Raw genomic sequence first — 15,035 nt, forward strand, 5'->3', positions numbered from 1 at the left:
CAGAGAGCAAAACTAACTGATGATTTGATTATATTGTGTATGTGGTCAGTTCACTGTAGTTTACTTGTTAGAATGATTCCACTCTTGTTTCATCTTTCTTCTCTTGAAGTCATGCATACTAAAAGGAGTCCTTCTCAGACAAATTGTCATGAAAGGATAATAAATAGCCCAAGATTATTAGGAACGTTTGATATTGGGGAAGGGTTAATGCAGTAGAGTCAAAAATCATGTATTATTGTCTCCACTTTGATAACTTACTACCTGTGCAAACCATGTATATTTCTTTTGTGTAAATAACTTTATCTCTATAGTTTCTGTGTTGGATGTCATTGGAGTTTCTTTCCTCCAGGATGATTTTGTATAGACAGAGACAGAGAGAAAAACACTACTGTGTTAAATTTTCCCTAAGACTGGACTTCCACTAGAGTTGTGGCCATGACATAAGTAAACACAACATACAAGTCAGCTATCCACCCCTCCCAACCTTATCTCTAAAATATGATTTTTTGTAACATTCAAATGGATATATATCTTGACATGATTAACCTAGAATTGACATGGTTAGCTCTAGAATTCAACCTTTTATTTTAGTTTTATTTTTTTAATATTTATTCCCTTTTGTTGCCCTTGTTTTTTTTTAATTGTTCTAGTTATTATTGTTGTTGTTATTGATGTCATTGTTGTTGGATAGGACAGAGAGAAATGTAAAGAGGAAGAAGACAGAGAGGGGAAGGCAGAGAGGGAGAGAAAAAGATAGATATCTGCAGACCTGCTTCACCACCTGTGAATCAACTCCCCTGCAGGTGGGGACGTGGGGATTCAAACCTGGATCCTTATTCCAGTCCTTGAGCTTTGCACCACTTGCACTTAACCCGCTGCACTACCACCCGACTCCCAAATTCAGCCTTTTAAATGACTACCATTCTGTAGAGCAACTCTACTTGAAAACTAAATTATGAATTTAATACTTAATTTTTAAGGAGGGAAACTAATATATACATAGGTATTAATATCAGCATTATGTACAGTAGTCCAAAAAAAGAAATAATCTAAGTACCTATCTGTTGATGACTGGGTAAATATATCTGGTCCATTTATTTTCAAAGCAAAAATTGTACTAGCTAGATCAAGTAAAATCGGCAGTAAATGTTTCATTCAGAGAGGAGGAGGAAGAGGAGGAGTCAGAATCAAATCTGAGTTTAGCTCAACTCAGTTCTAAGGAAGTGAAGAACTCAAAGTTTTGTTTTGTTTTTAAGTACTAGGGTGAGCTCCAGTAAAAACATGCTACAAGCTATTAATGGAAAAGCATGGGCTATGCATGTCTCACAATTTTTTTTTTTTCTAAATGAAAACCAAACTGATATATTCATGACAGAGTTGTTTATGTTTTTGTTTCTGTTTTGTAGTTTAGGGAAAAGAACTTGACTAGACTGAGCTCACACCTCATGTAACACTAATATCAAAAGCTGAGTAGTTCTTTGGTCAAAGCAAGCAAAGACAAATAAATCACTGTACATTTTTGAGAAGTACTTTCCTGGTTGTAGAGATGGTAGACAATCATTTAAAAGATTTCCAACTAAAAAGATACAGAAAAAGAATTATAATTAGCAATTGAGAAATGCCTTACCTGGTAGTACACATGGGCATTCATTTCTGAGGTTCTTGGTTTGATACCTTGTACTAAATATACTGGAGGGATGCTCAGACTTGTCACTCTTCTCTATCTCATATGAAACTTTTTCTTATATATAGTAAATTTAAAAATTTTGCAAACTAAAGAAAATTGAGGTGAGTAACCTATAATCAGAAGAAAAACCAATCTAAACTTTAGCCATGCTGAGGTTGGCTACATCATAGTAGAGTTTAATTTGGCAATAAAAAGAAATACAGTACTGATAGTATACTACAAAATACATGAAAGAACCTTTAGGCTAAGCTAGAGAAGTGTCACAAAGGGCTATTTATAGTTTGTGTTTGTTTGTGTGACTGTATAAAATAACCAAACTATGGAATTAAAGTAGATTAGTGATTGTGTTGGCCTGGAAAATGTGAAGCTGGGGTTAGGACTGCACCTAGAGGGTGTGGTGTTCCTTTTGGGGAAGTGATAAAGATTTTTTTTTTAATTTTTAAAATATTTATTTTTATTTTTGAGAGAGATGCAGAGAGAGAGAGAGAGAGAGAGAGAGAAACACCAGTGCACTACCCAGCTCTGGTTTATGGTGGTGCTGGGGATTGAACCTGGGACTTCAGAGCCTCAGGCATGAGAGTCTCTTTGCATAACCATTATGCTATCTACCCTAGCCCACAATTATTTTCTTCATTGTGTTGGGGGGGTTAATGGTTTGCAGTTCAGATAAAGATGTTTTAAAATTGTAATTATTCACTACTATTAATATTCTAAAGCTATTAAATTTAACATTTTAATGGGTGATTTGTATATGAATTGTATTTCAATAAAAATGTTATAAATACAAATATGTTGATGTGCTACATTTTCAGTGGGGTTTTTATATGCACAGATAATTAAATTAAAACTCTTGATTATTCAGGGTAAATTTTGTTTTTAGTTAATCTATATATTCAAAATCTGAATCTAGGTACCAGACTTTTGTTTTCATTTTTGTAAAATACTTTAAGGCATTACCACCCTGAATTAATCAGAAAAAAATAAAAAGGAAATAATTCCTGATGTTCTGCATATATCTGCATCTCTAAGCTTGGGAACTTTCAATAAAAAGCAAATAAGTGAGTAATTTAAAAATAAGAAATGTGGTTTCTTCTACCAACTAATGAAAAAGATATTTATACAAACAGAAAATAATCAGGATAGTCAAATCAATCCTGAGAAAAAAGAGCAAGAGGTGAGACATTGGGCTTCCTAACTATAAAGCATTCTACAGAGACACAATAATCAAAGAAGGCAGTAAGGTAGTACATAGGTGAAACTTGGACTGGTTGTGGCATATTGCACCCATTCAAAGAACTCTGGGGAAAGAGGAATAGAGAGAAGAGTATTGATGTGTCTCTTTAGATACTAATCCAGGGGGAAAAAAGAGGCTCTGCCTATGTGTTAAAGAGTACACTATAAACTATTAACCCTGCAATAAGAAAACTTTCAATCATTTGGTTTTTCTTGAATAAATTTTATGGGGCCTTTATAAGGGTTGCATTTAATCCATACAAATAGCCACTACTCTTACAATGCCTCAGTCTTCCCATTGTTCCTTCAAAAAACAGATTCACCTAAACTACATAGCACAAACTATACTTTCAGCTGACATATAAGACATTTACATCCTCACTTTCTTAAAGTAGCTCACCTCATTTTTCATTGGAAGGAAGTAGATTTTAGAGATACGGTAACTTCTGATTCTTCTAGAAACAAGACTGATAAAACATGATTATAAACCCAAGGATTTATCTGGTTAATAGTATTTCTGATAAAAAAAATTAGTGATTGGTAAGACAATTTTGAAGATAAGATGAACTGCTTTTTTTTTCTGATCACAGTTTCTCTTTAGAATGAAAGCCTCTAGATCAAACAAGAATATTTGTTTTGTCTCCACCTGAATTTCAGCTTTCTTTATGTGTTCTCCTAAATTTTACACTATCACAGCAGGGAAAATGGAATTTATAATAGTGGTGCTTGAGCTTGATAGAAGATATTGGGAAGGTGCCATTTAAAGAATAGTCAAGGACCCTTTATGAAAGAAAGCATCTGGGAATCTTCCTTTTTTATTCAGTTTGGACAGATATATTTGCTATATACTTATCAATTTCTTCTTATTGGTTGCAGATTGGACCTATGGATACTACAGACAACAGAGGAAACTTGTTGAAGAGATTGGCTGGTCCTATACAGGTAAATATTTCTTTTGTCATGATATTCAATAGACAGTTTTATTGTTTATTTGCTGATTAATTTTTTATTATTAGGTGGTGTTATTAGAATTAGTAATATAAATTTTTTGTTGTGTTCTTTCATTATTAGTTTGCATCTGAAATTCTGTAACTTAATATTTTCAACTTTACTACACGGATATTCAGTTGGATTAATTAATAAAAATATATCACATGTAATTTTATTTCAGTAAACAATAGGGAGCATTTAGAATCAGAACTGAATTTTAATCCAAGAAATACATTATTATATCCAGGTGGGAAATAATGCTTAAATCTTAATGTGATGTTTCTCCTCAGGATTATTCAGAGTTATTTGTTGAAGTTGGCACAGTGTTTCATTATAGATAGAGAGCTTTCAATCTTAGCTATCTTTTTTGTTGAAACAATAATAGTGATTTTTTTTAACAAATATTGATATGACTGACTCTAATTCTTAGAAAGGATTTCCTCCTCAATTACTGTTTTGAGTTCATTGGAATCTAGTTCTAAAATGATCTGGTGTGATTGCCTGGTTTGACTTAGAGAATGATGAATATCTAAAGTTTACTTAAATCTTTAGAATTAGAAGTCATAATTAGGGAAGCAGAGAAGCTCTAGGCATAAGATTAGCATGGATGCAAGTTAGATGAACAGTAACTTGCCTGGTGACAGTCTGAGACAGACTTGAATCTTAGAGGTGATTGCTTATTAGAAAGAAGATGAAATTGATAATATAGATTCAAATTACAAAGACTGCAATGTAAGAATAGCCAAGTTGAAATTCATATTGAAGATGAAGAGTATCAGCACAATTGATTCTATAGTTAAGCAAGTGCCTTCTTTTGTATTCTTATTATAAAACTGGAAAATGTCTAATTTATACAATTTAAATAAATTTGAACACAAAGAGGATTATAAAAATCGCCTTTAATTTCTTCCACAAAAAGTCTCTAAAAACTAACATGTTCTTTTCAGGCTAGTTTTTATCATATAATACAATTCTTACATGTTATGTATTCAACTTACTCTAGAAATTATTTTTGAGCATTTTCTGCTTTGTGATGAATCTTGCTGATTACGTATTTAATGTTAGATTAATATTTAATTGAATAAATGTTTTGTTTTAATTATTTTTGGGTTGCTATAAATCAAGACAATGCTTTAATCTGTGTCTTCACTGTTTATTTAATTGAGAAAATTTAACATGCAATAACTAACTAGAAACATTAACATATTTAAAAATTCTTGATACACGTGGCTTAATTATTTTCCAAAAAGATTATCCTAAAGTATAAATTTGCATTAATGACTATTCCATTGGATTGATATATATATATATATATATATATATATATATATATATATATATGAATGTATTTTATTGTCAGTTTTTTTAAAATATTCACCAACTACATAGGTTAAAAGTATGACTCTTTATTTTAAACTATTTTATTTACTGCTAAAGTCATGATTTTAAATTTGTTAGCAATACATGTTTTTTCTTTGTGAAGAAAGTCAAATTGAAACTTAAAAAATAATCAAAATATTTACAAAACAGGGAATACAAACAAACTAAGGCTATCTATACTGTGAATTATTCTGCAGATAAATATGAGGTAATTTTATTGTGATATTACATAGAAAGACTTGTCTTTACTCATTTATAATAAAAATATAATTAATTCATAATTTGCTTAGCAGATGCTGTATTTTTAACCTTTTAGATACTAAGAAATATACAAAGTCAGAAGTTATCCACATTGTATATACCACTTTCAGTTATTTAAATGAAATTGCTTCTTTGTTTTGTTTATATATTATAATATATTACATATTCACTATAAGGAACATCCTTAAACACTATTTACTTGAGCATATTTTTTTTTTAAAAAAAGAACTTTAGTAAGAGGTTGTTGGATTAAAGTGAATGAATATTTGCTATATTAACATATCAAGCCAAATTAATTTCAGAACATTGTATTAATTTATGCACTACCCTGCATTTTACTATCATTAATTTTAAATATCTGGTCAGTGTGATTAGTTCTTCTTCTTCTAGCGTTTGCCCTTCTTCCGTAGCCAGTCAACAGCGTCAGGTTGAGCCTGATGTAAAGTTTCGAGACCTCCTTTGAATCTGGAGAGGTGGCAGTCGTTGACTATGTGGGTCATAGTGTGGTTAGTAAGAAGTAGAATCTCATTTTTTAAATATATTTTTAATATATATTTTATTTATTTATTCCCTTTTGTTGTCCTTGTTTTATTGTTGTAGTTATTAATTATTGTTGTTGTTATTGATGTCACTCTTGGATAGGACAGAGAGAAATGAAGAGAGGAGGGGAAGACAGAGATGGAGAGAGAAAGATAGACAACTGCAGACCTGCTTCACCATTTGTGAAGCGACTCTCCTGCAGGTGGGGAGCCGGAGACTTGAACTGGGGGATCGAATAGGGAACATTATGCCGGTCCTTGTGCTTTGAGCTACGTGCATTTAACCTGCTGTGCCCAACACCCTAGAATCTCATATTTAATTTTCATGTGCCTATCTGCTGCTATACTATCCTGAATGCACCCAATCTCATCTAATTTTCCTTTTTTAGATTACTTAATTTATGAAATTTAGATAACCGAGCTTAGGTTATGTATTTGGAGAAACATAGTAGATAAATACTACATGAGTTAATGAATTACTGAATAATAATGATAGTCAAGGCAAGTGAAAAAAAGCTACACATTGTTTTTGAGATGTTCACTTGTGTTTTTTTAAATTATTATTTTTATTCATTTTATTTATTTATTTTATTTATCTATTTTTTATTTATTTGCTAGAAACACCCATAAATGAAAAGGGAAGGGATGATAGGGAGAGAGACAGAAAGACACCCACAATACTGCTTCACCACTCGCAAAGCTTCCCCCCTGCAGGTGGGGACCAGGAGCGCACAAGTTACAGTGAGCAAGAACCTGGCTTCGAGCCCCCAGTCCCCACCTGCAGCAAAATTGTTCCAAGGAACCGGGGCTGGGTGGTGGCACACCTGGTTGAGCACAGCAGGTGCGCCACCACCCAGGCCCCATTTACTTGTATTTTATTAAAATATTATTTTGTATTCTATTTGAATTAATAATAAATGTTTGTTTCAGTTTCTCTGGGTTTTATTCCATTCCCTGGAACAATTTTGCTTTATCTTTATATAACTTACACACAGTAATGATTTTAGAAATAATTTTATGAGAGGAAATAATGATTTACAAAACAGTTGTCACATGTATAGTTTCTTATCTCCCTTGATAGGTGTCTACACACCACTGACACCTTCCTCTATCGTAGTGCACTGGGTCCCCAATATTCTTTGAACCTCCCAGATTTCCACTTTAGAATCCTTGGATGTGCTGTTACCCCTTCATTATTCTTTAAGTATCACCTGTGAGTGAAGCCACCTGATCACTCAAGAGAAAAGTCCACCATTTCTTACAGCTAATAACACGTGTGTGTGTGTGTGTGTGTGTGTGTGTGTGTGTGTGTGTCCCATAATTTTCTTAACCCTTCATTTACCATTAGACATTAGGGTTGTTTCCACACTTTTACTATTACAAGCAATGCTTCTATGGACATAGATATTTACAAAACTCTTAAAAAATGACAACACAGTTATTTTTTAAGTTTTTTGTTTGTTTGCTTTTGTTTTTATTTGTCACTATCATTATCACTGGGGCTCAGTGCCTTCCCAACGAACTTACCACTTCCAGCAGTCATTTTAGCCTTTCCTTTTTTCTGTCTACTTTATTTGATAGTACAGAGAGAAAGTGATAGAAGAGGGAGAGATAGAGGAGAAAGATAGATGCGTGCAGTGCCCACTTCAGTTCTCACAGAGCTTGCCTCATAGGTGGGCAGCAGGGGCTTAAACCCAGGTTTTTGCTCATGATAGCATGTGCTGTGCGCTCAACCAAGGGCACTACCACCTGGGTCCCTACAATTTTTAAGCTATTTTAAATAAAAAGTAAATATACTTTTAATATTTTTTCCTGTGGAACTGGGATCTCGCCCTTACTGGGTCATGGTTTTACTACTCCAAGCCACTTGTATTTCATTTATAAAATTCTGTAGTTTCCATGTCATGTTTGAACACCAAGTTTGTCATGCTTGACAATGAGTATACCCTCTCCACTGACCTATCTCTCCAGCAGAGCCAAAATATCTTTTTTAAGGTAGCTTTTGCTCTGGATTAAGCATGTAGTATATAGGTGTTGCAAAAAAATTAATTAGCTAATTAATTAATTTAAAAATGATGCATCAAGGTATATTCCTAGAATGAAGATCAGTCTGATTTCATTTTGTTAACATTTTCATGGTTTTGGAGGTATAAAGAAAACAATTTATTTTACTTAAGTTGATGAATTGTTCAACAGAAAGTATTCAGATGTCTACCAGGTATGAATACATTGAAAAAAAAAAAAAGAAGCTTTATTTCATTGCCTATTTTCTGTAGATCTAGAATCGTCAAGTGGAACTTTTTTTTAATTCTTTTGTTAAATTTATTTACTAGATAAATACTCAGAAATTGAGAGGAAGGGGGGGAGATAGAGAGGGAGAGAGACAGATTGACAGCTGCAGCACTGCTTCACCACTTGAAAAGCTTTCCCTTGCAGGTAGGGGCTAGGGACTTGAACCCGGGTCCTTGCACATTGTAACATGTGCACTTAACCAGGTGCACCACCACCTGGCCCCCAAGTGGAACATTTTTAACACAGTTGTGCAAAGTTGCAATTTTCTCCACTCCAACCATGGGCTAATGCCTGATGTGGTAATGGTATAATTTTCAGAAGCCTAAATCCCTGAGCAGCTGGGTATGCCTTGTCAAGATTAGGAGGAAACAAAGTTTTACCAGCGGGTTTGTGCACACACATACCACTGTGCTTATTTGCTATTTAAGTTTTAGGGTGAAATTACCGAACTTTTCTTTTTTAATGGACTAATTGCATGTAGACATGTTGTCCATACAGTAGTTAAACTTTCTTGAATGGGAAGGTAAATACACAATGTGCAGTTCCATTATAGTCAGGTTACATCAGCCTGCTCATAACTTAAGGCTGATTTGCTTTACTTTCTGCAGAGGACAATACAGTGATTAAAGGGGTAGACTTAACTAAAACTTGTCATTTGCTGTGAGGGCAGCAGTCTTAGGGAGGGAATCCAGAAGGCAGTAAGGGTAGAAGCTTACCAGAGCCCCAAAGGATGAATTGTTCTGCTCCGGATGAATTGTTCTGCTCCGGCTCCCACGGATACTATTTGTGACTTTGAAAAACACTTAAGAATTTTAGCCAGAGACTAGAAAGAGTTTCAGGTAAAGACATTTTATAACTCAGCACAAACTGAGGTTGACTTGACTATTTTGCCAGAGTTCTTCTAGTGGTCCAGGAGGTGGTGCGGTGGCTATGGATCTAGACTCTCAGCCATAAGGTCCTGAGTTCAATCCCTGGCAGCACATGTACCAGAGTGATGCCTGACTCTTTCTCTCTCTCTCCTCCTATCTTTCTCATTAATAAATAAAGAAAATCTTAAAAAAAAAAAAAAAAATATATATATATATATATAATTAAAAAAACCTTTTTTCCAGTGTAGCACACCTCTTCACAGAAAACTTAAACATTTCAAATATGGATTACTTATTATAAAATTTATTATCTGATTTATATTTTTTATTCAGGTTGTTAAGAGATGGGCAGCGATTTTCATTTCATTGATTTTAATTCAACTTAGAAAATGAAAGAACCTAATTGTACATTTCAGGATACATTGGTTTTACTATTTTAAAATTAATTTTATAAATGGCATGAATAATTGATTTTGACCATTCTTAGTCTTAGTTTTGTTGATAGCAATTTATTTCTAATGTCAGTCTGTGCATTCCTTCTTGTGTTCTCAAGTGACTGTCAGAATATGTAAATTTTGGGAATGGATCTTGAATGTATACATGAAATTCAATTAATAAAAATGAATAAATGCATCCTAACATCTCTCTGTAAGACAGTTCATTGCTTTACTATAAACCAGTTAAAAATATCATTTAGTACGTCAAACATTATCTGGGCTTAAGCTAAGATTGTTTATGAAAAAATTATACAATAATACTATGTTAAAAAGTAATACCAATCCCTGATGAATACCAGCATGAGTGTAGAAATAAAGAGTGGAGAAAATAATGAAATAAAAAGTGGAAAGGAGAAAATATTACTCTCAGGGCTGGGTGATGGCGCACCTGGTTGAGCACACATATTACAATGCTCAAGGACCCAGGTTCAAGCCTCTAGTCCCACCTGCAGGGGGAAACTTTGCGATTGGTGAAGCACTGTTACCTGTGTCTTTCTGTCTCTCTCCCTCTCTGTAACCCCTTCCCTTTTGATTTATGGCTGTCTCTATCCAATAAATAAATAAATATAATTTAAAAAAGAAAATATTATTCTCATTGTGTGTGTGTGCACATGTGCACGTAGGTTAAAAAAACTTTCTAGGAAAGCTATCGAAGGAGGGGATGGGATACGGAGTTCTGATGGTGGGAATTGTGTGGAGTTGTACCCCTCTTATCCTATGGTTTTGTTTCCTTTTTATAAATAAAAAACAAAAAAAGAGAAAATAATTTTCTTATTCATGATGTATGCTATAATTATACTGATAAATTACAAGGTTGGTAAATACAGCCAACACTCCTGTTTTTAAAGTAATTCTGAGAAAACTGTGATGAAGCCTTTGTTGAAATGAAAGAATGAATTTTAAATCTGACAGTGTCAGAATTAGAATCCAGTTCTTTTCATAGTAACTTTATTTCATTTAAGAGTTTTAGGAAACCTGTTTTCCTATTAAGAAACTTTCTGTGACAATACCTAGACGAAGATAACTCACTGAAAAAAATGAAGTCGTTTGATCTTTCTTTCTTTCTTTGATATCCTGGACACATAATGTAAGATTATCAGATGAGATGTCATAAACTTCATTCTGTTTTGAGTTTTAGACTTTTGTGACTTCAAACTATGGTACATTAATCAGAAAAAAAACAGAGAATTTTTATTTCTCCACTATGAGAAGTAGTCATTATTGAAATTATTGGGTAGTAGTCTTTATTTTATGGACATTAAAATTATCCTTCAGTTTCTCTCTTTTTTCTTTTTTCTGTATCAATCTTTCTTGCTTTCCACCAGGGCTATAGCTGGGACTGAGTACTTGCATGATTTCACTACTTCTGGTGACTATTTTATTTTTCTTTCATCTCGAATGAGGGTGGAAGACAGAAAGACAAAGAGGGAGAAAGGGGAGAGGCACTGTAGCACCACTCCACTGCTTGTGAAACTTGCCTCCTGCAGATGTTCCCAAGTGGTGACTCAGGCTTGATCCTGGGTCCAAGTACATAAGTAGCATATGATTTACTAGGCAAGCCACCTGCTGACAACTCTCCCCCATCATTTCTTTTTGTGTTATTCTTGAAATACATCTGATTTGTGTTATTCTTGAAATACATCCCAAGTGGTGACTCAGGCTTGATCCTGGGTCCAAGTACATAAGTAGCATATGATTTACTAGGCAAGCCACCTGCTGACAACTCTCCCCCATCATTTCTTTTTGTGTTATTCTTGAAATACATCTGAAGATGAAAATTTTATATCGAGATAGTCTCAGTTGTTCTTATACAATTCTAGTTCTGTAAGAGTCACTATTAGATACTTGATTGAACACTCCACAATGAGGGAGGCTTTATATATCAAGTTGATTTTATTTCTTTAAATGGAATATACTGTCTAAATATAATGTTCATTGCAATAAGAATAAATACTAGGAGATTTAAAAAAAGACTAGGAGATACTGCTTATGGAAAACACAAAATATCATAATGTAAAACTGTGTATATAGGGGCCTGCAGGTGGCATATCTAGTTGAACACACACATTACCGTGCTCATGATATCAAGCTCTTTGTTCTAACGTACAGCTGGGAAACTTCCCAAGATGTGAAATAGTGTTCCAGGTGTCTCACTCCTTACATGTGCCTCTCTATTCCCACCTTTCTCTCCCTTTTGATCTTTCTGTCTCTAGCCAAAATAAATAAATACAATATTTTTTAAAGATTGAGTATATGTAGCTTGATTTTGGCATTTATTTTAAAATATAGTTAGGTATAGTCTTTTGAAAAATTTTATCAGTGACTTAATATTGATTTAAAAAACTATAAAATTACAGTGGTATAACTCTTTTTAAAAATATTTCTTGGGAGTCGGGCGGTAGCGCAGTGGGTTAAGCGCATGTGGCGCTAAGCGCAAGGACCAGCATAAGGATCCCGGTTCAAGCCTCCGGCTCCCCACCTGCAGGGGAGTCACTTCACAAGTGGTGAAGCAGGTCTGCAGGTGTCTGTCTTTCTCTCTCCCTCTCCGTCTTCCCTTCCTCTCTCCATTTCTCTCTGTCTTATCCAACAACATCAATAATAACTACAACAATAAGACAACAAGGACAACAAAAGGAAATAAATAAAGAAAAGAAATTCTTTAAAAAATATATTTATTTATTTCCTTTTTGTTGCCCTTGTTTTTATTGTTGTTGTAGTTCCTACTGTTGTTATTATTGATGTTATTTTTGTTGAATAGGACAGAGAGAAATGGAGAGGAGGGGAAGACAGAGGGGAGAGAAAAATAGAGACCTGCAGACCTTCTTAACCACCTGTGAAGTGACTCCCCTGCAGGTGGGGAGCTGGGGGTTCTAACCAGGATCCTTTCACTGGTCTTTGCACTTTGCACCAGGTGCACATCACCCACTACGCTATCGCCCAATTCCCAGCAGTGGTATAATTCTACACTGTTCCCACCACCAGAGCTGTATCCCCCTTTCCTTCCATAAGAAACTGCAATAATTTACCTATGGTCACAGATATGGTTGACTATTATTTCTATCACTATGTATATTTATACATATTTGCCCATTTCTCTTTGGCTCTGGCTTCTATTCCTTCCTAAGTCACATCTACACCTATTATTACCTCTGAATGTCCTTTTTCTTCTTATTACCTCTGAATGTCCTTTTTCTTCTTCTTCTTCTTCTTCTTCTTCTTCTTCTTCTCCTTCTCCTTCTCCTTCTCCTTCTCCTCCTCCTCCTCCTCCTCCTCCTCTTCCTCCTCCTCCTCCTCCTTCTCCTCCTCCTCCTCCTCCTCCTCCTCCTCCTCTTCCTCCTCCTCCTCCTTCTCCTCCTCCTCCTCCTCCTCCTCTTCTTCCTCCTCCTCCTCCTCCTTCTCCTTTTTCTTCTTCTTCTCTCTCTAGGTACTGATGGAATTGGCATTCAGAGCCCTCTGGTCATCTTTCCCTAACATTTCTTCCCCTTTGGGATTGTGGTCAAAGTTATTTCTTGGGGTAAAGAATATGGGAGTTACGGCTTCTATAATTGCTTCTCTGCTGGACATGGATGTTGGCAGGTCGATCTGTACCAGTCTGTTTCTTTTGTCTTTCTCTCTTTCTTTCTTTCTTCCTCTCTCTCTCTCTCTCTTCCTTCCTTCCTTCCTTCCTTCCTTCCTTCCTTCCTTCCTTCCTTCCTTCCTTCTTTCTTTTCTGTCTGTCTGTTTCTACCAATCTCTAGTGGGTAGGGCTCTGGAGAGGTGGAGATGTGAGATTCTGAGACACATTGGTGAAGTTGTTCAGTGAAGTCAGCATGGAATCATAACATTAGCAACTCGATGGCTGAAAAGCAAGGTAAGACATAAAGCAGCACAAAAATGATTAATAAACAGGAACCAAAAGTGTCGGGCTAGTGACACGAGAAAGAAAGAGAGATGACCCAGGAATCAAGCTCCTGGCAGCAAGGCAATTCAAATCTTTATTCATTTGAGCGCCCCAGACTCAGGCAGTAGCACACCTGTTTAAGCCACGTGGCACAAACTGCAATGGCCTCTGCACGTGTGCGCTCCTCCAGCTTGGAACAAGGAAGAGCCAAGACAGAAACGGAAGTGGCTTGACAATACTATACATGATTAGGAAAGGGACAGAGAAAGCCAAAAGGGGCCAGGAATAGTATGGACCTCCCCAGCAACTGTTGCTAGGGGTTCAACTGTTAGGATTAGCAATACCTTGCAGGGAATTAGGAAGGAGACCTTTAGTCATTTGTAAGACAAAGCAGAAGATTGATATATAGATAATAAAAGGAATGCAGGGTGGAGCAGGCTTAATGTTTTAAGGAATGTCAGCTCCTGGAAGTGGGAAGATGCAGAGTGTTTTGTGAGGGAGGGAAGTCTTATATGGCAGGCAACCTTTTGAGGTTCCTGTGTCCCCCCTTTTGCTCAACCCGTCCGTCCATAGAGAGACTAACAGGATGGACTCAACTCTCAGGTCAAGCCCTGCCAGGCTCCACTACATCCCCACAACCTCCTAAAAGGTAGTGATAGAGAAGATAAGAATAGTAATCATGGTGAAAAGAAGTCTATTTTAGGTATGTGCCCATGACTTGATTCAGTTTTGCTTGAGCTAAATGGCTAATATGGAGGTGGACTTAAAAAAAATATCATCTGAGAAGATGTAACAGAATTTAGAATAGTGCTATAAAGTTGGATCAAGGAAGAAAATCTATAAATAAAATTAACTGTTTCCCCCATCAGTCTGATCCAGGGCACATCTATGAACCCTATGGCCATAATCACCCTCTGGATATTGGGACTATGGCAAGTCATATAAGGCAAGGGACTGTCTCCTCTTACTGTATACTGTTTGTATTACATTGAAGACAGAAAGAAAAACTATTGAAACAGAAGTTTTTTGTTTTTTTTTTTTACTTACATTAATTTTGACTAAAACAAGGTCATTGGAGAAAAATGCACAGCTTTCAGTTTTCAACAGTAAGAATGTAGGATCTCTGGTAGACCTAGGGTAGTAGAATGTTGTAGACATCTAATTGGAGTGCAAGAGCATATAATGCCAATCTTTCTGGAAATCACTAATATGCAAACTGACCAAACTACTTAACTGCTCTAAGTTTCTATTTTCTTATTTGTAAAAAGGTTCCATTATGCCCTACTTAATTGTGTATGGATTAAGTGTTTCACATTGTTGTAGGAAATCTCTTTGAACAAATGCACTACAAATCCAAGTCATTATTATTTGGCAGTGAATTAACGTGAGCCCAAACAGACTGAACAG

At 35.2% G+C, this 15,035-nt stretch overlaps 1 protein-coding gene across 1 annotated transcript in view; it reads left to right on the top strand.

Moving 5' to 3' along the window:
• The window catches only part of PTPRZ1 (protein tyrosine phosphatase receptor type Z1), a 220,877-nt gene that overhangs the window by 66,071 nt on the left and 139,771 nt on the right, over positions 1-15,035 (top strand). Inside the window, exon 2 of the mRNA XM_060195756.1 lies at positions 3,797-3,862. Within this exon, the coding sequence (XP_060051739.1) occupies positions 3,797-3,862 (66 nt within the window). The remainder of the gene's footprint in view (positions 1-3,796; positions 3,863-15,035) is intronic.

This window comes from Erinaceus europaeus, chromosome 8, assembly GCF_950295315.1.
Source record: "Erinaceus europaeus chromosome 8, mEriEur2.1, whole genome shotgun sequence".
NCBI lineage: Eukaryota > Metazoa > Chordata > Mammalia > Eulipotyphla > Erinaceidae > Erinaceus > Erinaceus europaeus.